This window comes from Erythrolamprus reginae, chromosome 5, assembly GCF_031021105.1.
Source record: "Erythrolamprus reginae isolate rEryReg1 chromosome 5, rEryReg1.hap1, whole genome shotgun sequence".
In the NCBI taxonomy this organism is placed as follows: Eukaryota; Metazoa; Chordata; class Lepidosauria; order Squamata; family Dipsadidae; genus Erythrolamprus; species Erythrolamprus reginae.
In genome coordinates this window covers 42444515-42464650 of record NC_091954.1, presented here as the reverse complement: position 1 = coordinate 42464650, position 20136 = coordinate 42444515, and the positions used below count along the sequence as shown (strand labels likewise).

At 38.9% G+C, this 20136-nt stretch overlaps 1 protein-coding gene across 1 annotated transcript in view; it reads right to left on the bottom strand.

Annotated features, from left to right (window-relative positions):
• Window positions 1–407: 407 nt before the first annotated feature.
• Window positions 408–20136, bottom strand: part of TCERG1L (transcription elongation regulator 1 like) — a 247800-nt gene continuing 228071 nt past the window's right edge. Inside the window, exons 12-13 of the mRNA XM_070754209.1 lie at window positions 7453–7571; window positions 408–1453 (exon numbers count right to left, since the gene is read on the bottom strand). Coding sequence (XP_070610310.1) covers window positions 1297–1453; window positions 7453–7571 — 276 coding nt within the window. The 3' untranslated portion in view covers window positions 408–1296. The remainder of the gene's footprint in view (window positions 1454–7452; window positions 7572–20136) is intronic.

Below are 20136 nucleotides of genomic sequence, written 5' to 3'. Positions count from 1 at the left end.
AATTATGCAAGCATGGGGATGCTGCAATGTTTTTAAATGTGGGGACTGATCACTTTTTTCAGTGCAGCTTTAAGTTCAAATAGTCACTAAATGAATGATTGTAAGTTGAAGACTCTATGTACTTTGAGGTGTTTGGAACTATAGAAGTAGACATCGAACTGCTTACTATTGGAGGGACCAAATTAAAGGACATTGGGCTAGAAAATAAAAATAAAATATAATAAAAATAAATAATTAGAGTTTTTCTTTTCTGTACTTATTCTTCAGTCTTCAACTAAATGCAAAATAAAGTTGCCATTTTAGTCATGATTTCAATCATTTGGAAAAATAACAAGACCAATAGTCTTAAAATATTTATTAATTAAAAAAAGATTAAAATCTTTGATTATACAAAGATGAGACGGATCTCATGCAAACTCTTCGCATACAATAAAAATAACTCAAATATTAGTAGGATGGGTTTACAAAATAACTTCTTTATAATAGCTTTTAATATAGAAGTGCTGCTCTTCTTGATGTGCCCAGAGCATTATTGAGAATAATTTAATTACAAAGCTTTTTTTTTTTTTGGTAAAGATTTATACACTGTTCTACAGGAAAGATGCCAGGATTTTCACATCTTCACTATGATTACAATTAATACCCTATTACTACTACGACTCAGAAAACTAGACTTAGACCTATGAACATTGAATAATGATTTCTTCAGTATCACTGGACCTTTAAACCATTTCTTTTAATGTACAAAGCTGCCGAAACATAACTGTGCACCATTTATAACCACTTTTATTTGGGAGCAAGTATTGGTGAAGTCAACAGGACTTATTTCCAAATAAATGTGCAGAGAAGTATAGAGTTACTTTTTTTTTCTTAAATGGTTAAAAAAAATTCTTGATATTATTATGGATGGCATCTGCTTCTTCTGAATAACAAATCACACTGGATTTCAATTTTGTGTATAGTACAAATAATTTGCATAAATTATTAAAACAATTAAGGGACTGACATATCATGTAATTAGAAACGCATCAAATTTGAATGTTGTACAAAAAGAGAGCTTCAATATGAAACATTAAGTCTCTGAGAATGAAATATACTACAGATTTCTGCAGTGCAGTCTTCCACATACAACAGACAGAACTTTGTGTGCTAAAATGGCTCTTCAGATTTTCTTATTTTTTTCCCCTCTAATTGCTGGGAGTAAAAAACTCAAAAGATGATATTAAAATGCATGCCATTCATTTTCTCCACTGTAGGTGTACTGTTTGACTTGCATTTTTATTGCAGGTTTCCTTTTTATCTCATTTTCCGTAGCCTTATTCTGTTCTCTTTGTCTCTCTTTTTAAGGATAAGTATGAACTGGTTGAAAAAATGCTCTTGGTCTTTCTTTTTCTGAACCAATCGAAAACGTTGATCTGTGCCATATTTCTCTGAAAACTCCTTAAAGGTGGTTCTAGAATGGGAAAGAATCAAAGAATAAGCAAGGATTCTCATACAGATGCAAGCTATGTCAATAGAAGTTTACTAATGAAGGCAAATATACATGTCCCATGATAATGTTTCAGGATCCAATCTGAATAGGTCAAGGATGTCAAACTCAATTTCATTGAGGGCCATATCAAGGCTGTATTTGAGTTCAGGGGAGGTGGCCAGCTTGGTGTCACTGATGTTGGGGAGGCTGAGTAGCCAGAATTCTCTGCCAGCAAAAATGGGTTCGCAAACTCCATTTTCAGCTACCTGCAACCCTCCGCCAGCAAAAGAGTTCAGGAGAGCCACACATGGTAAGCTCCATTTTGAGCCAGGATGGTCTTCTGCAACCATCTACCAATGAAAAAGGACCCAGCCCTCCAAGCTCCATTTCCGCTGGCAGAGGCACCACAGATGGGTCCTTCATTGTTTTCAGGACAGCCACATGGGCCAGATCTAAGTTTGAGTTTGACACCCCTCAGGTAGATCATTAGGATCAGAGGTTTGGAACCTGTGATAGGTGCTTATACTCTTTGGCTCTTTCTTAAACATGCATGAGGTTTTTTTCCTACTGAAATCATTCTTACTGCATCTTTTTCCTGCCACAGAAATGATGGAAATTGAAAGATTAAAGTCAAAAAATTTCAAAAATTAATAGATCCGTTTGGCTCCTCATCCTTAATCATTATTACATTTTCACATAATAGACTTATTTATTGATTAATAGAACCTAGAGGAATAATTAATTCACTGTGGATGAGCCAACGTAATTAAGATAAAGATGGGTTTCTCAAAAATTAAGAGTTTGACAACATGGCTTCTTTCCTTCTATAATCAAAGAATAAGCAAAGATTCTCATACAGCAGCATAATGTTTTCAAAGGCCAAGATTTTCATAAGAACTGGTACCATCTTTTGATTTTCAAGTGTTACGCTCTCTGGAAATATAGAAAAGTACTAACATATATAGGAAAATCTGTGAAATAATTTGTATGGCTAAACAAAAAGTTTGTATGACATATGGAAATTCTGGCTTAAATTTCAGTGATTGACTTTATGTAACTTACATAAGACCACACAGCTAAAAATCTGTTTTTATTTGTGTGTCTGTGATTTACACATACAAGGCCCATAATAAATAGGCAAGACTTTAATCATATGGGCAGGGCCTGCTTGATGCCATCATGTAATAATTTTTAGCATTCCATGAAAACCACCAAAAGTGGGGAATTTAGAAGGAATTGTCATATTTAAAGTTGCCTGTTTTTTGAAGTATTGCAGGAAAAAATTGATGAATCTAATGAATTTCTGATCCCTTTTTGAAACAACTCTCCACCCACAATCCAGGTTTCCCTTGGTATATTTGCTTCCTAGTAGCTGGAAAATATTCATTTGGAAAAAAAGGAGGGGGTCTTTTCCCCCATGATTTTGACAGAGATAAATTTCATACTTCTAGAGTAATGCCGAACATGTTTGTCTTAGCTTTAAAAAGGAAGGCTTGCAAAATGTTCCTGCTAGAGGTAATAGAATAGAGATAATAACTGGTTCACTTTACAATACAAGAAGCTAGTTTGCTGCAATATTAACTGTCATCCTGTGGAATTATTTTAAACTGTGAAAATATGTCTTATGTGCTCTTATTTCTGGTCTTTGATTTGTCAAATAAACTTTGACTTGATTTGACTATCTGCCAGCTGATATTACTTAAAAATATAGAAAGGGGCATACATAAGTGCACTAGAGTGCCTTCCGTCCCCTGTCCTATAGTCTCTCTTATATCTCCTATATCTTCTCTACTATACCTCTATAAGCTTCATTGTATATTATTGTGTATTGGACAAAATAAATAAAAATTTTAAAAATGAAAGGAGATAAGGACCCAGTGATTAGCTTGGAAGTGTGCCCAATGCCCACAAACCCAAAACAAATAAAGTGTCAAAATCATCTAGGCTTGGAATTAGCATTCAGTGGTAAGGGATATGGATGTAAGTAGAAAGGCCACAGAGCCGTGGTAAAATCCACACATTTTCACTACCAGTTCTAGAGGCATAGCTTGGTGGGTGTGGTGCAGCTTGGTGGGCATTGCTTGGTAGGCATGGCAAGGGAAGAATACTGCAAAATCTCCATTCCGATCCCACTCTTGGGGAAAGGCTATTGCAAAATCTCTGTCTCCCTCCCTCCCTCCCTTCAGCTTTTGACTCCTGATGACTGTCTAGACAAAAGTATCCTAAAATCCTTTCTTGGCAATATTTCTGAAGTATTTTGACATTAGCTTCTTTCTAGGGTTGCTTATACATAGCTGACTTCCTGCCTAATGCATGAGTAGAACTCATGTTTTTCCCAGTTTCTGCTTGTTGCCTTAACCACTAGACCTAACTGTCTCTAATTATTTTTAGTACATTTATATCCTAGGTATAAATATCTTGTTCAAAGCCAAAAGAACTATCAGACTACACATACCTCTAATAACCACCATTACCATGAAAAACAACCCATCTATCTCAATAAGGAAACTACAATCCCAAAAATCAAAAAATCCCTCTGGTGGAAAAAGAAAAAAGGCTATGTAGCCAACTTTAAAAACCGCTACAAAAATATGCCACCAAATAAAGACAGAATGCTTCAAATATCATAGCAAACAAGAGGAAAACCTCATACGCACCAAATCCAATCATGCTTTCTACAACTTTGTAAATAACAAACTCAATGACTCAAGACCCATCCCACCACTAAAAGGACCCAACAACAAGGAATGCTATGATTAATCAAGCAAAGCTAACCTCTTCAACACATTCTTTGGCTCAGTCTTTGTGAACAGCAACAGCTTATCCCCAAAATTCCCTATTCGCACCTCAAACACTCACAACGACTTAACACAAATAGACTTCACAGAAGACAATATTGAAAAAGCACTATGTGATCTAAAATCTTCTCTATCAATTGGGCCTGATGGTCTATGTCCATACTTCCTAAAAAAGCTCTCCACAACCATAGCTGAACCACTAAGCATTATCTTTTAAAAATCATTCAGGACCAGTTTACTACCAAAGCTATGGTCATCAGCCATGGTCATCCCCATCTGCAAAAAAGGAGATTCCAGTGTAGTTGAAAATTACAGACCAAGTCTCTCTATGCTGCCTAACATGGAAAGTCATGGAAGTGGTCATAAACCAATCAATTACCCCCACGTAGAAACTAACAACCTATTCTCTAACAAACAATTTGGCTTCAGAAAAAAATTATCTTGTAACCTGAAACTCCTTCACTGAAAAAACATATGAACTTCACATCTTGACTAGGACAAATCAATAGATGCAGTTTACATAGATTTCTGCAAAGCCTTCGACTCAGTGGTTCATGTCAAACTACTTCTAAAACTGAAATCCTATGGCATCTCAGGATTCCTACATGACTTGATAACTTCGTCAAAATAGGGAGCGCATATCTAATCCTGTTCCTGTTAACAGCTGCGTACCCAAGGCAGCGTATTTCAGCCAACACTCTTCATACTCTATATAAATGATCTTTGCAATCACATTGCAAGCAACTGCATTCTCTTTGCCAATGATGTAAAACTTTTCAACACTACAGATAACACAACTATCCTCCAAAAAGACTTTGACTTTGTGTCAGAATGGTCAAACATCTGATGCTCTGTCCTACACATTGACAAAAAAAAATCAGAATACTAAATACAAGCTAAATAAACAGCACCTTACAGACAACCCTCACTCTGTAAAAGACCTCAGAATACTTATATCAAATGACCTAAGTGCCAAAGCCCACTGCAACAACATCGTCAAAAAGGTTTCAAGAGTTGTTAACCTAATTCAATGTAGCTTTTTCTCCAGTAACATCATATTACTAACCAGTGCATACAAAACCTTTGCCAGACCAACCCTTGAATACAGCACTGCATTTCAGACATAAATCCACAATATACAGGAAATACTTCACGAGAAGAGCCAGCCACTCCTCCACACGCAACAGAACACTCTACATAACCAGACTCGAAATTCTAGGCTTAGAAAGTTTAGAAAGCTTAAAACTACAACCTAAGCATACGACCTAAGCATAGCCCACAAAACCATCTGCTACAATGTCCTTCCTGTCAGCGACTACTTCAGCTTCAACCACAACAAAACACAGGCACACAACAGATACAAACTCAAAGTAAACCACTCCAAACTCAACTGTAAGAAACACAACTTTAGCAACCAAGTAGTTAATGCATGGAACTCATTTTCTGACTCTGTAGTATCATCACCAAAACCCAAAAACTTTACCCTTAGACTATTCACTGTTGACCTCACCCGATTCCTAAGACGTCAGTAAGGGGCATTCAAAAATGCACCATGTGCCTTCCATCCCTGTCCTAATATTTCTATTATTAGTACCAATATAATATATATAAACAATGTCATATCTTTGTATACTATCAATACATACTTGACAAAGATAAATAAAATAAATAAAATTGAGTTTAAAAACTCAAACATCTAGCAGTCTGTCCTATGTTTCTTTTCTCATAACTATTGGGTGTCATCAATATGAACCATAATGGTGAAAACACCATAACATAGTGAAACCGAAAATAATAAAAACCCTCAACATAGTTTATATATAATATAATATAAATTATTATCATAGCTACTGTTATTTCTCCTATAGGTATTGAATAATTCTTCAATATTTTCCATATAGAAAAATGTATAATACATTGTTAAAATCTGAAAATTATTCCCTTCATTGACATATGGAGGTTGACAAAATTATTCAAACTATGAGCAAAATGGTTTTTTTAATCTCTGTAATACAAATATTTCATCTTAAACTATCTTGATGATTAATAAAATTGTAAATAAGAATCATAAGTTTATATAACATTCTTATATCCTTCTTGCCATGAAGGATCATGGAAAATATCTAAATAAAACAGGCAACATTTCAAAATCTTATGTTTAGTATGCAGTCACCATTAGAAATGATAAATTTTTGTGTGGATATAATTTGAATTTTTTTCAGAAAGCAGAAAAGACTTTACTGTTTTTATAATATAATAAAGTGTACTTGGGCATACTGCATGCATTAATCATACTTGTAACTGGATCTGCTACTGCAAAGCATAATAAAGTACAGTGATAGATTTTGTCTGTTCAGTATATTTATATACTGAGATAATAGATTTAGTTCAACTTGCTTATAATGCATGACAATGAATTAGATCTTCATTAACCTATTGGTTACTGCACTTAGGTAGCTGCAGATATCAAATACTGTATGTTCTTGAAATAAACTATGCACTTTCTCCATGTATTTTATATACAAAAAACCTATACTGGATCTGGAGTTCAGTCTTTCCTGTATAATTTAGATCTTAAGACGAAAGATTGCAGAGGTGGTTAATACTAACAGTCAACCTTTTGAAAATTTGGCCTTAGCTGTAATAGAATAATGACAGAAGATCTGGGGTATTTTCTTTGAAAAAAGAAATAGTGAATAATAATAATAATAATAATAATAATAATAATAATAATAATAATAATAATAGAATAGAATGAATAATAGAGTATAATAAGCACCACTAGTTCTAAGAATTTATCCATGATTTAAGTTGCCACTGAAAGTACCTTTATGTATTGCACCATCTATTAAAAAGCTGGCAAAATATTTCCAGGTGCCAAGTTTTAACATGCAAATTTATGCAAACATTGTGGAATAAGCTTTTTAAAAAAGATCTCCCCAAAATTCATGAAGTATATATGTGAAGCATCATGTAGACTTTTGCAAGAATATTGAAATTTGTGAGATTTGAAAGTCTCACAAGGTCTCAGTTAATCAGAAGACAACAGATATTTGTGTCCAGCATTCTAAGTGATACATTCATATTCAGAAGCTTGGTTTCTGGCATAATCTCAGTTTAGTCAAAACCCACATTCAAATTATGTTCCATTCAAAGGACCTGTATTCAAAAGTTGCTTCATACCTGGGTGACAATTTAGATTCCTCAAGCAGCTTTTTAAACTCTTCTTTGGCTAGCAGTAATTTGTTTTTCTTTTCCTTATATTCTTCTCTTATTCTCGTCTTAACAAACTGCTCAAATATCTTAAAGAAAGAGGAGAGGAGAAAGGAAGGTCACAAAACATCATTAAAGACAGAATTTTTTTCAAACAACCTTTGAAAGTCTGATGGAAAAGAGTTTATTAAAATTATTTTATTGTTCCTCTCACAACTGTATTTTTTTATTTGTAGGCATTGCTTTCAGATCATGTCATGTAAAACCTATACATAAAATTCAGATCCTTTCAGGTGAATAAGTTTAATGCTTAAGTTTTTGGCTTAAAAGTTTTGAACAGCTGGAGAGGTCAACTAGAATCACAGTAGTATTACTAGTAGTAAAATTAATATTTTAAATGAAAGGAAAAATTCTAAACTTAGCCTACAACAACAATACAAAAGAATGATTTTTGCAGTCTAGTGTTACTCGCTAGAAGATTGGCATTAAGTGATGGCACAGTGGTGAAAATGCAGAATTGCAGGCTAACTCTGCCCACAGCCTGTAGCTTGATCCTGATCAACTGGTTGGGAGTGTTACTTGGAACACTGACACAAGATTGACTCACCCTTTCCTCCTTCTGAGCTCAGTAAAATGTGGACCCAGATTGTTGGGGGCAATATTATGACTCTGTAAACAACTTACAGAGAGTTGTAAAACATTATGAAGAGATATATAAGTCTAAGTGCTGTTGCTATTGCTACGCTACTTCATATGATGACCCTTTTCATCTAAGAATTTGCAACAATTTATGCCAGTGGTTGCTGAACATTTTCTTTCATGCCTCAAACTGAATTATCCAAGAATCCTTTGTTCACAATACAGGTAATACACTTTAAATAAATTAAAGTCCCTGTGATAGAGTAATGGGTTTGTATGTTGTTACCCAAAGGAAAACAACTTTTTGTAAATTTTGGGTAATTTACTTAGGTTTGAGAAGCAGCCCCTTACACTGTGGATCTAAAAACTGCTTAATTGAACTTTGTATAACCTGAATAGAATATGGTCAGTTTTGTATTTGGCTCCTGGATTTTTAGTTTGCAAAGAAGAAAAGCTCAATTATTTTTATTTTTATTTCATGCTGTCTCTCCATATCCCCACACAGTACCTCTCCACTTCTTGTCATAAAATGGGGCAAACCTCCAATGAATATGTCACTGAGAAACATAAATTTTAGGCTCAATTGTGGTTGTGAGTAGAGGATTAGCTGTATTTTGTCAGCCTACTGTCCCAGAAACATATAATAACTCATTTGAAAATTTTTGTTTCTCCACACTGCATGCTGAGACTGATACAATTTCAGCAAAAAACCACAAAAATATCATTCTAAAGTATGGAAATGAAATATTCAACAATGAAAATGAATGGGGTAATAAAACATTTTGTTAGGGATACATATTCTTAGTCAAAATGGCATATTTCAGTTCTTTATTCTATGATGGGCACACCCATGCAGTCTCCAGTTTCTTCTTTGGTCATTTTGTGTTGGGTTGTTGAACTGTCTCCTATAAAGGCTGGACTTAAAAAAAACCCTGAGTCAGCTGTATTGACTGCAATGGCTCGGCACCTGATTAGCTTATGCCACATACTCTACTTGAGGTTGCTTTAAAGATTCCTGGAAGCTTAAGTTGTTTGTTTTGCTTTATTGGATTTGTATTCTGCCCCTCTCCGCAGACTCGGGGTGGCTAACAACAATGATAAAAACAGCATATAGAAATCCAATTAATAAAACAACTAAAAACCCTTATAATAAAACCAATCATACACACAAACATACCATGCATAACTTGTAATGGCCTAGGGGGAAGAAATATCTTAACTCCCCCATGCCTGGCGGCATAAATGAGTCTTCAGTAGTTTACGAAAGACAGGGAGGGTGGGGGCAGTTCTGATCTCCGGGGGGAGTTGGTTCCAGAGGGCCGGGGCCGCCACAGAGAAGGCTCTTCCCCTGGGGCCAGCCAAACGACATTGTTTAGTCGACGGGACCTGTAAAAGGCCAACTCTGTGGGACCTTATCAGTCACTGGGATTCGTGCAGTAGCAGGTGGTTCCAGAGGTAATCTGGTCTCATGCTATGTAGGGCTTTAAAGTTCATGACCAACACTTTGAATTGCATTCAGTTGGTACTGAATGCAGTGGTCCAAATGCAATGGCCTTCAATTAGCTCTTAGGGGCATTTTGAAATGCTGGGTTTACCTTATAAAGCAATTTATGGCTGGCATTAAATTGCCTGCAGGACCATATTTTGCTACTGGAGTCAGCCAAACTGCTTTGATCATGTTGAGAGAAAAAAAGGTAGCTATTCTTTGTTTGGGAAGTGGAGCTGAAGGCTAAAAGTATTGTTTTTCTGTGATAAGATTGGCCCTTTGGAATGGGTTCCCATTAGAAATCTGCCTATTTCAACATTATTGGCTTTCCCAAATAAGATGAAAACTGCTTTTCCAGATTGCTTTTAGAATATCAGCCAATTTATCCTTTTATAAAGTTTAATGAACTTATAAGATTTTTTTTTACTTGATGATCATATTTTTATCACTGTGAGCTGCCAAGAGTGAGTGGGTGAATGGATAAATAATAAGTGAATGGATACATAAATAAATAAATAAATAATGAAATATTTATGTATGTATGTATGTATGTATGTATGTATGTATGTATGTATGTAAGTATGTATGTATGTATGTATTAATTAGATTTGTATGCCACCCTTCTCTGAAGACTCGGGGCAGCTTAACCTGTTTCCTAACAGGTTAAATGCAGCAATATTTTTTCAATTCAATTCAATGTATTTTAGTTGTAGACACACACACAAGCACATATACATACACACATACAATTTTAGAGTAAAAATACATTTATAAAAAAACCCTAACATCTATAAGTGAGATCCAGGATACAGCCAACATTAAATTATATTGACAATACTAAAATTATATTAGTTATCTAAAGTTACAACAAAATAAAAGCATGTAAAATTATCAACAAAGGAATAATACCAAAAATTTAAATGAATTAGAGCTACAGAAAGTACATTTTCATAAGGAAGAAGGATTAATTCACAAGTAATTGTGTAAATGAATCCATTGTGTATGTCTTGTTCAAATTTAGCAGTAAATGATGTGGCAGGTTACATCTGGCCACAAAAGGAATTTTTTTACAGAGATAATTTTAATTGAGTTGCTTTTCTACATGATAGTACCATTCTTTTTTTGTAATTGTAGTATAGTCATAGTTAATCTACTATGACCTTTTCAGTGTAGCTGATTGTGGGATGAGACAAAATGCCAATAAATCAAGAGAAAGTTCAATCAATGATCCCATTTTAATCCACCTAGTCCCAGAGTAACTGGTTTCCATGGAAAGATTGGAAAGGAAATAACTTGAGAATTGTTCTAAGTAACCAATATGAATGCAAGTCATTTGGGGGCCTAAGTTCAGTATCATGTATATGTTCATCATGATGAGAAGATGAATTTCACATTAATAGGCATTTGGTGAAGAACTGTATTTAAAGGTTATGGCTAATTACAAAACCACAATTTACAACTCCCCTGCTTTATGCACTAGTATAGCAATAGCACTTAGATTTATATACTGCTTCACAATGCTTTACAGACCTCTCTAAGCAGTTCATAGAGTATTATTATTATTATTATTATTATTATTATTATTATTATTATTATTATTATTATTATGTCAGTACAACTCAGGAAAACGAGATCACTATGCTGGATTTCACATTTCATCACCAGTTGGGCGCTATCCAAGCACCTAGGACTGCGTGATGTAGCGGCGAATTATGTTTGCCGATCCCAGTAAAGCGGCCTTTTGCAATTGACAGATGGAGATTTTGTCAATTCCAATGGTTTTCAAATGTCCGCTGAGATCCTTTGGCACTGCGCCCAGCGTGCCAAGTACCACTGGGACTACTTTCACTGGTTTATGCCAGAGTTGTTGCAGCTCGATTTTTAGATCTTCATATTTCACTAATTATTATTATTATTATTATTATTATTATTATTATTATTAATTAGATTTGTATGCCAGCCTTCTCCAAACAATCTGGGTCCTCATTTTACTGACTTTGGAAGACTGGGTCAACCTTGAGCCAACTGCCAAACTGCAGGCAGTCAGCAGAATTAGCCTGCAATGTTGCATTCTAATCACAGCACCACCATGGCTCACATTGGAGGAAAATCCACATTGGTCTAAACCAGCAGTTGTTTGCTCCTGGTTTGGCCTGGTTCAACACAAGCACATGCACGAATCAGTAGCGACCAGGGGTGGGCTGCTGCCCGGACAGTGGGGAATGTAGTGGGGTAGTAAAAATGGAGCTCCATCCCAGAGTACCCAATTTTCACTGAAAAATGTTGAAAGAAAATGCAGGGCATCCTGTATAAGCTACATGCACAGTGTGGTAGTAAAAAAATTGGTGGCCCTTCACTGGTAGTGACAGGATTTAGAACCCACTACTGGTCTAAGTCAGTATTCTCAACTTCAGCATCTTTAAGATGTATGGACTTCAATTCCAAAATTCCTCAGCACAGTGGATGCAGAATTCTGAAGGTTGGTCCAAACATCTTAAAAATGCTGTAGTTGAAAAATATTGGCTTAGAAGATGCAGAAATAAAATTCCATAATAAAGAAGATTATAAGTAAAAGAGTATTTTATTAGTTTAGATTTCCTGTAAAATATTTTGCATTATATCTTAATAGTGATGGGAAATACATGTCACTAAGGATAGTATGTTTCTTTTAGACCAATAATTAAACAAGTCAATAGTTTAGGTTCCTATAACTCTGTACCTTTTCATAACATATTTTTACAGAAACACAGAGTTGGAAGGAACCTTGGAGGTCTTCTGGTGCTGCTCAAGCAGGAGACTCTATACCTTTTTAGGCAAATGTCTGTCCAATCTCCCTGCCACTGTTGTAGCACACGTGTTACAAACTTCTGAAAGCAAGCTTTTGCACTGGCTGATTGTTCTCACTGTCAGGAAATTTCTCTTTAGTTCTTGGGTGCTTCTCTCTTTTTCAGTTTACCTCTTGTGCTTCTGGTTTTGCCTTCAGGTGCTTTGGAAAATAGATAGACTCCCTCTTCTTTATGGAAGCTCCTCAAATATCGGAACACTGCTATCAATTCACCATTAGTATGCTCAAATTCAAAAGATGCTTAACCAATGAAAAATAACTACACTAGGTTGATTCTACCACTTCTCTTCCTGCTCCTGTTAACAGTGGTGTCCCCCAAGGTAATGTTTTAGGACCCACACTATTCATACTATACATAAACGATCTTTGCGATTGCATCACTAGCAATTGTGTTCTCTTTGCAGATGATGTCAAACTATTTAATACCACTGACAATACTGTTACCCTTCAAAAAGACCTTGACCACATAGCAAAATGGTCTAAAACCTGGCAACTTCAAATCTCCACCACTAAATGCTCTGTCTTACACATTGGTAAAAAGAATCAGAATACTAAATATAAACATGGAGGAATAGAACTTATTGATAACCCTCAATCTGTCAAAGACCTTGGAGTACTCATATCCAATGACCTAAGTCCTAGAGCCCAATGCAACAACATTGCCAAAAAGGCTTTAAGAGTTGTTAACCTAATCCTTTGCAGCTTCTTCTCTGGTAATTTTGAACTGCTAACAAGAGTTTACAAAACATTTGTCAGACCAATCCTAGAATATAGCTCACCTGTATGGAACGCACATTGCATATCTGACATCAACAAAATTGAGAGAGTCCAGAAATATTTCACAAGAAGAGTCCTTCACTCCTCTTCTCACAACAAAATACCTTACTCCACCAAACTTGAAATTCTTGGTTTACACAACTTACAACTCCGTTGTCTCCGTTCCGACTTAATTATAGTTCATAAAATCATATACGAAAATGTCCTACCTGTTAACGATTACTTCACCTTCAACTGCAACAACACACGAGCACGAAATCAATTTAAATTAAATGTCAACTGCTCCAAACTTGACTGCAAAAAAGACGACTTCAGCAACAGAGTAATCAACGCCTGGAATGAACTACCTGATTCTGTGGTTTCTACGCTTAACCCCAAAACCTTTAACCTTAGACTATCTACAATTGACCTCTCCCCCTTTCTAAGAGGTCTGTAAGGGGCGTGCATAAGCGCACCACTGTGCCTACCATCCCTGTCCTATTGTCTTATTTTGTTACTTTTTATCATTACTTATCTAAGTAATGATAAACCACCTATAATTGTTTGACAAAATAAATAAAAGAAAATGAAAAGAAATAGTTAAAAGTTGGAGGAATTCTGTCCAAAGGAGATTTATGATCCCTCATGGGAATCTCAATGAGAGAACATAATTGATCTTGGCAGGTGGTTTCAACAGAAATTCCTAAAGAAATAACTTGGCATTCTGAATTCAAGGCTTGAGTTTAGCCAAGTGGCTTTTAGACGCACAGTATGGCAGGCTTAGATAAGAAAGTTTACTGAATATTTGGTTGAAGTCTTATAAAGTTGTTGATTGTTGGTACGAGGGTGTGGATTCTCTCTTATATCTCAGGATGGTTAAAATTCATTGCCTCTTTCCTGCTAGCTGTCAGTGAATTGCTTGCAGTGCTTTGCCTGGACTTGAAGTTGAATAGCTGTTGTTATACAATTGATGTCTCTTCACTGAGAACCACAGCTCTCAGTCAGAGTTTCAGAGGAAGCAGCAGTGTTCATTGATTTCCCTTACGATTCCAACTTCAACATACAGGCCAGAATGAATTTAAACAATTTCACAAGAAAACCAATAACTTTAAATAAATATTTATTGAAGAAACTGGGAAACCTCAGCCAATAAAATTCATCAATTAGCCCTTTTGCATTTTATTTAAAATGTTTTTCTAACATTACATAATTTGAGTCTCCTTTTTGGTCCTGTCTCCATCCATCCAACCATCTATGATTTATATCTGCTATTGTTAATTTTACTATTATGTTGTTTTTAATTAATTGTGCAAGAAGTGAGTCTTATAGCCCCCTTGCTCTAAAAAATTATGGAATTTCTTCAGAAGACTGCAACAGTTAGCCCTAGGCACTACAGAATGAAGGAGGACTTAATTGATGATAGTATATTTTTTAATATTTCTGGGAAAATGAATGAGAAGATTCTATCAAGTTTTAGAGTTTCACGAAAAGCTGCATAGCCACAGGATTTTAATGTTGTTATATGCTTAATGTTGAGGATAAACGTGACAGCCGTATCCAACTTTACATGATAGATGATGAAGATGACTTTTGACACTAACAGGTTTTTGTTGTTTTTATATCAGTTTTATTTATGTTTTCCAGGAAGAGGATATTCAAACATATATGAAAAGTAAAATTATATAAAAATATTAAACTGGTACAGAAACCAACCTAGAAAATAGCACAATGAGTAAGATTAAAACCCAGGAGGTCTCAGAAATTACGGAAACTAAATCTCTGATATCCAAGTCCCTTCCAACAAGTGAGATGCAGCTGTGACAAATAGATTTTGCTTGTGCTTACGAGAAACTGAATCCCACCCACCCAAATGATCTTCTTTACAAAAGATTGATCAACCCAAATATAATCATTTGATAGATTCTTTTGATCAGAACCACTATGTTTTGCAAACATAAGAACGGAAAATATATTTTGTATTTTTTTTTACTTTCAGATTGTTCTAAAATCTAAAGCACATGCAAAGATATCATCCTCACCATACAGTACTTTAGAATTTGGCAATCAAGCACATTTTAATTGTCAAAGGAAACAGCCTTCCTTGAAATCAGAAGGAAATGATCACATAAAATTTATAAAGTGGCTCTTTATTCCAAAATCTAAGCCCTTAAGCCATTTTTTTAAACTACCAGTTCTTTGATCATGGCTTGACGGGCATGGCAGGGGAAGGATACTGCAAAGTTCCCATTCCCTCCCCACTCCTGGGGAAAGGATATTGCAAAATTTCCATTCCACTCTGAGGCCAGTCAGAGGTGGTATTTGCCAGTTCTCTGAACAATTCAAAATTTCCACTACCAGTTTTTCAAACTAGTCAAAATTTTCACTACTGCTTCTCCAGAACCTGTCAGAACCTGTTGGATTTCACCCCTGCCTTAAGGTAATATTAGGTGTATAAACCAAGTTAGAATTGTAACATCATAATGCTAGTGCGGATATCACTCTGATGGGACATAATTGCCACTGAAAATGTAGATGAATGATTTTTAATCAAAAGAAGCTCAGGCCTCAGATTGACTTAACCCTGTCTTTCTTTGTTCTACAGACAGTCCTTGACCACAATTGGCATCAATATTTCCATTGCTAAGCCAGATGATTGTTAAATGGTTCATGCCTGATATATGATACTTTTGTTGAAGGTGAATTTCTGCAGTTGTTAAGTTAATCACTTAAGTCAAGGACTATGTCAAAAACAAATCATTGTTGAAAACTCATGTGCCTTTCTGCAGGAATATAGTGTTTAGGGTATTCTAATAAAAATATATATCTCCCTTCTCAGATCCTTTAGTTAAGAACAGAAAATGCCTTATCAATAAAACAGGGTATAAACTCTCCCTAGAATTTGAACCAATTCAGGACTCAGCTAACTTTTTTCTTCCCATTCGGCATGGAAGGAAAAAGCTTGAAAGTCTGTGCAGCCTAAAAGTTGTTGCCAAGCAATTGCTGCACATTTTCTTCCATTGTCAGGACAGCATTTGTGTGTTTATGTAAGGATCCATCCTAGCACAGTGTTCTTGGGAGCAATAGGGTAAATCACTACTTCTTCTTTAATACATTGAAAGCTCTTACATAATTACACATTTTTCTTAGAGACCTCTGCAAAAGGAGGTGAAATTGTGTAAGATAGTGACCAGGTTTTGTAATCCAAGCTGTACTCCTTTTCAAAGGTGCAGCACATGGATCACTGTGCTATATCCAACAGCTTGGGCATTTTGATTCCTGTCTCTCCATGGATGCACATGAATTTTCTGCAAAAGACTTCCATATCTATCATTATGGCTTTCTACTTATATCAAGTAGGATAGCAGATATAGGCTGCAAGGATATAAATGATAGTGAGACAGTATCAATACGTTTGTAAAAAGCTGGCATTTTTTTTTGCTCTCACTCATTTTTCTTGTAGCCCAGATTTGATATCAATAAATTTTCAGGGAAATCTTCAACTCAACCATGACTCCAGACTCATTAATCAAAAATGTTTCAAATGAACATGAAACTTTCAGTCTATTATCCTATTCTGCACAACATGCAGGTTAGTTTCTAATGTTTCCTATAAATTGTCCACCACCCTATTAAAAGAAAATTCATTTATTGTTAGTTCTGGAAATCTGCACAAGGATTTAGCTTTTAGCCTCACCATCATGTAATCATGCATATTTGCTGGAGAGACGGAGTAACGACACGGACACCAGAGCTGGATTTAAAATTGGGTCATTTTTATTAACATAAATTTGCATAATTTATTCAAATACTTTGCATAAATTAGCATAAACAACTATGACCCGGAAATGGACCTGCAGGGTCAAACAAATACTTCCGGGGCGGAAATGACGTTATGCCAACAAACATTCCTGGGCAACTCATGGGCGTATCTCGATGCAAGGTCCAGGTGAGGGCCAGGCCGTCACCTGTGACCTTTTTCTGCCATGCTGTGCATGACGGGGGTCCCACCGGCTAACCCGAATCGGGGAATTAAAGGTGCAGGACCCAAAGACAGGTTCCCCCCAGCTGCTCAGGCAGAAACTCCCTGCATGAGCTTGCGGAGAACCTGTCAATCATCCCCAAAGATGCCCAAGGGAGAACGCGCGGTTGCTAAACCACCCAGTTTTCCGCCCCTAACCTGCCTACCCAAATGACCAAAGGTAAGCCAATTAACCTAATTAATGCAAGCACCCCCTAACCGCACATCCGTCACCCCAGTGTGGAATGGGCGAAAAAACAGCTCAGCTAAGAGGCAGAACTGCAAAAAATTCCCATTCGGCCCCCTAAGGGCGACCCAGAAGCACACTGCAAAATAGTGGAGGGCGGGCGGGTGTCTGCTCCAGAGCTCAGTCCGGGCGAAAAGGAAGAGCCCCGGGCCTGCTCGCCCTTATATAGGGCAAGCAGGCCCCGCCCGGACCAAACAAGGAGCCGACCAATCAGGTCCGGCTCCCCCGAGCGAAGTCTCGCATCGCGAGACTTCGCCCGGGATCCAAGATGGCGGCCGCCATGAGGGACCGTGTCTCCCGGTCCCTCCAGCAAAGCCTGCCAGCCGGGTAAGTCCGGCGCTGCCCTTGCTGGAGAGACGGAGTAACGACACGGACACCAGAGCTGGATTTAAAATTGGGTCATTTTTATTAACATAAATTTGCATAATTTATTCAAATACTTTGCATAAATTAGCATAAACAACTATGACCCGGAAATGGACCTGCAGGGTCAAACAAATACTTCCGGGGCGGAAATGACGTTATGCCAACAAACATTCCTGGGCAACTCATGGGCGTATCTTGATGCAAGGTCCAGGTGAGGGCCAGGCCGTCACCTGTGACCTTTTTCTGCCATGCTGTGCATGAGGGGGGTCCCACCGGCTAACCCGAATCGGGGAATTAAAGGTGCAGGACCCAAAGACAGGTTCCCCCCAGCTGCTCAGGCAGAAACTCCCTCCATGAGCTTGCGGAGAACCTGTCAATCATCCCCAAAGATGCCCAAGGGAGAACGCGCGGTTGCTAAACCACCCAGTTTTCCGCCCCTAACCTGCCACAGGAGCGGGGGTCAGATCTCTATCTTGGCCCCCCGACTCCCCCCTCTAGCTGCGCCAGCTCACGCAGAGACCACTGCAGGTCCTGTAAGAAAATGGCGTTCCACCGCTCAGACAGGTGAACGCCATCATCTCGCTTTATTGTAAAGCCCTGGCCGGCCTATTGAGATAAGGGGATGGGGTACTACCACTCCACCCAATTCCCTAACCGTCTTACCCATAGCCCTATTCACCCGTCGTCTAGCCCGGTGAATGGCCCTAAGGGGAGAGGCGTCCCTCCAAACAAGCCTAGGTAATAGTTCTGACCACACCACTTGCGTGGTGGGCCAGACCTCACGAAGCCTTCGCAGGTCTTCGCGTGCCTAGATGGACAGCGCCAGGCCTCCCAGTATGCACAGGTCATTGCCACCTAAGTGCAATACCAGCCACCTGGGTGCGGCCACAGGACACTGCCCACCCAAACCCACTTGGGAACGACTCCAGGAGCCGCCCCCCATATTGCCGGGCGCAGCCACAAAATGCTGACCGCCCAGCCACACCGGTAGGAGACCCTCCCACCGCATACCTCTCCGGCCCATCCAGGCAACCCTGACCCACCGCCCCAGGGACAGCTGGGTCCCGACGGCGCTCCTGGCCGCCAGGCGGCCGGCCCAGCAAATCATGCTGTGGCCACACAGCAGCGCCGTCGGTGTCACGTCAGCCTGGGGACCTGCAAGAGGAAACACACGCAGAGAGGTCACCTAGCCTAAGCCCTGCCTAGGATCCTCAGCGGGCCTAACATAACCCAAATATGCCGCTGACCGCCAGCGGCCGATCACCCGAATCCAGTGGGCCGGGAAAACAGAAAGTGCCGCGCTAGTGGCGCCGCCGATACGGAACGACGCGTTCCATAACCGGCGGGATCCGTGCCCACCTGGGCCCTTGCCCTGGTTACTAACGCCCAAAATTGTAAACGGGTCGGAAAGGGTACCGTCCCAATGCCTAGACGGGCACCCCGGATCCGACCCCCGCAGAAAACAACAGAAGCTGTAGGGCGGCCACCGTACACACCGATTGGTCGGCGGCCGCACTAAGTTAGATGGTAACCCCTCTGCGTAGCTGATCTGACTTAAACCGCTTTACCACAAGGGACACCCCCCCTTGTCTAAAGGCCAGATCAGCGTGCTGGAAGGCACGGAGCGAATCGTCAGCCTGAGATGAGGCCAGGCCTCACTGACCCCAAGGGCCCCCCAAAACATATGACACAAGTCGCGTCCCCAAAAAAGACGGGCCTCTTACAATGAGGAACACAGACTGCCAAAAACCACGTTGATTAAAGACAGCTGCTCCACCGTCGAGCCTGACGAGTGTCACCAGGGGCCCCCGCTCGCTCCCTCATACGGCCTTCCAGCACCTACCGGATGCAAAGTCACCCGAAAAACTGCAAACCTCCCCGCCTTGTACAGAAAGGCGAGGCCGGCTAACCAGGACCGGATCATCCTAACTGACAGGCCACGCTGCCCAAGCTGGACGCAGAACCCGGCCAAGCGCTATACAGGGCCGGGCCAGCTAAGCTGGTAACCCCTGCCCTGCCTGAAATCCCCAAACTCCTTGCCCGCACGCCGGTATGCCCCAAGGTGCCGGGCGCCACAGACAAGGGGATTGCCCGAGATGCCTAGTCTCTCCACCACTCTGGATCCCTCCCAGACTCCAGAGGTGGCCGGGAAACTCCTCTGGCAACTCTCGGGCCCACGGGGCCAGGGTCCGAAACTTGGACAACTGACCACGGGACAAGGCATCAGCGACCCCGTTATCCAACCCGGGGACATGCTTAGCCAAAAACAATGCGTTTAGAGACAAGGACCGGTGCAC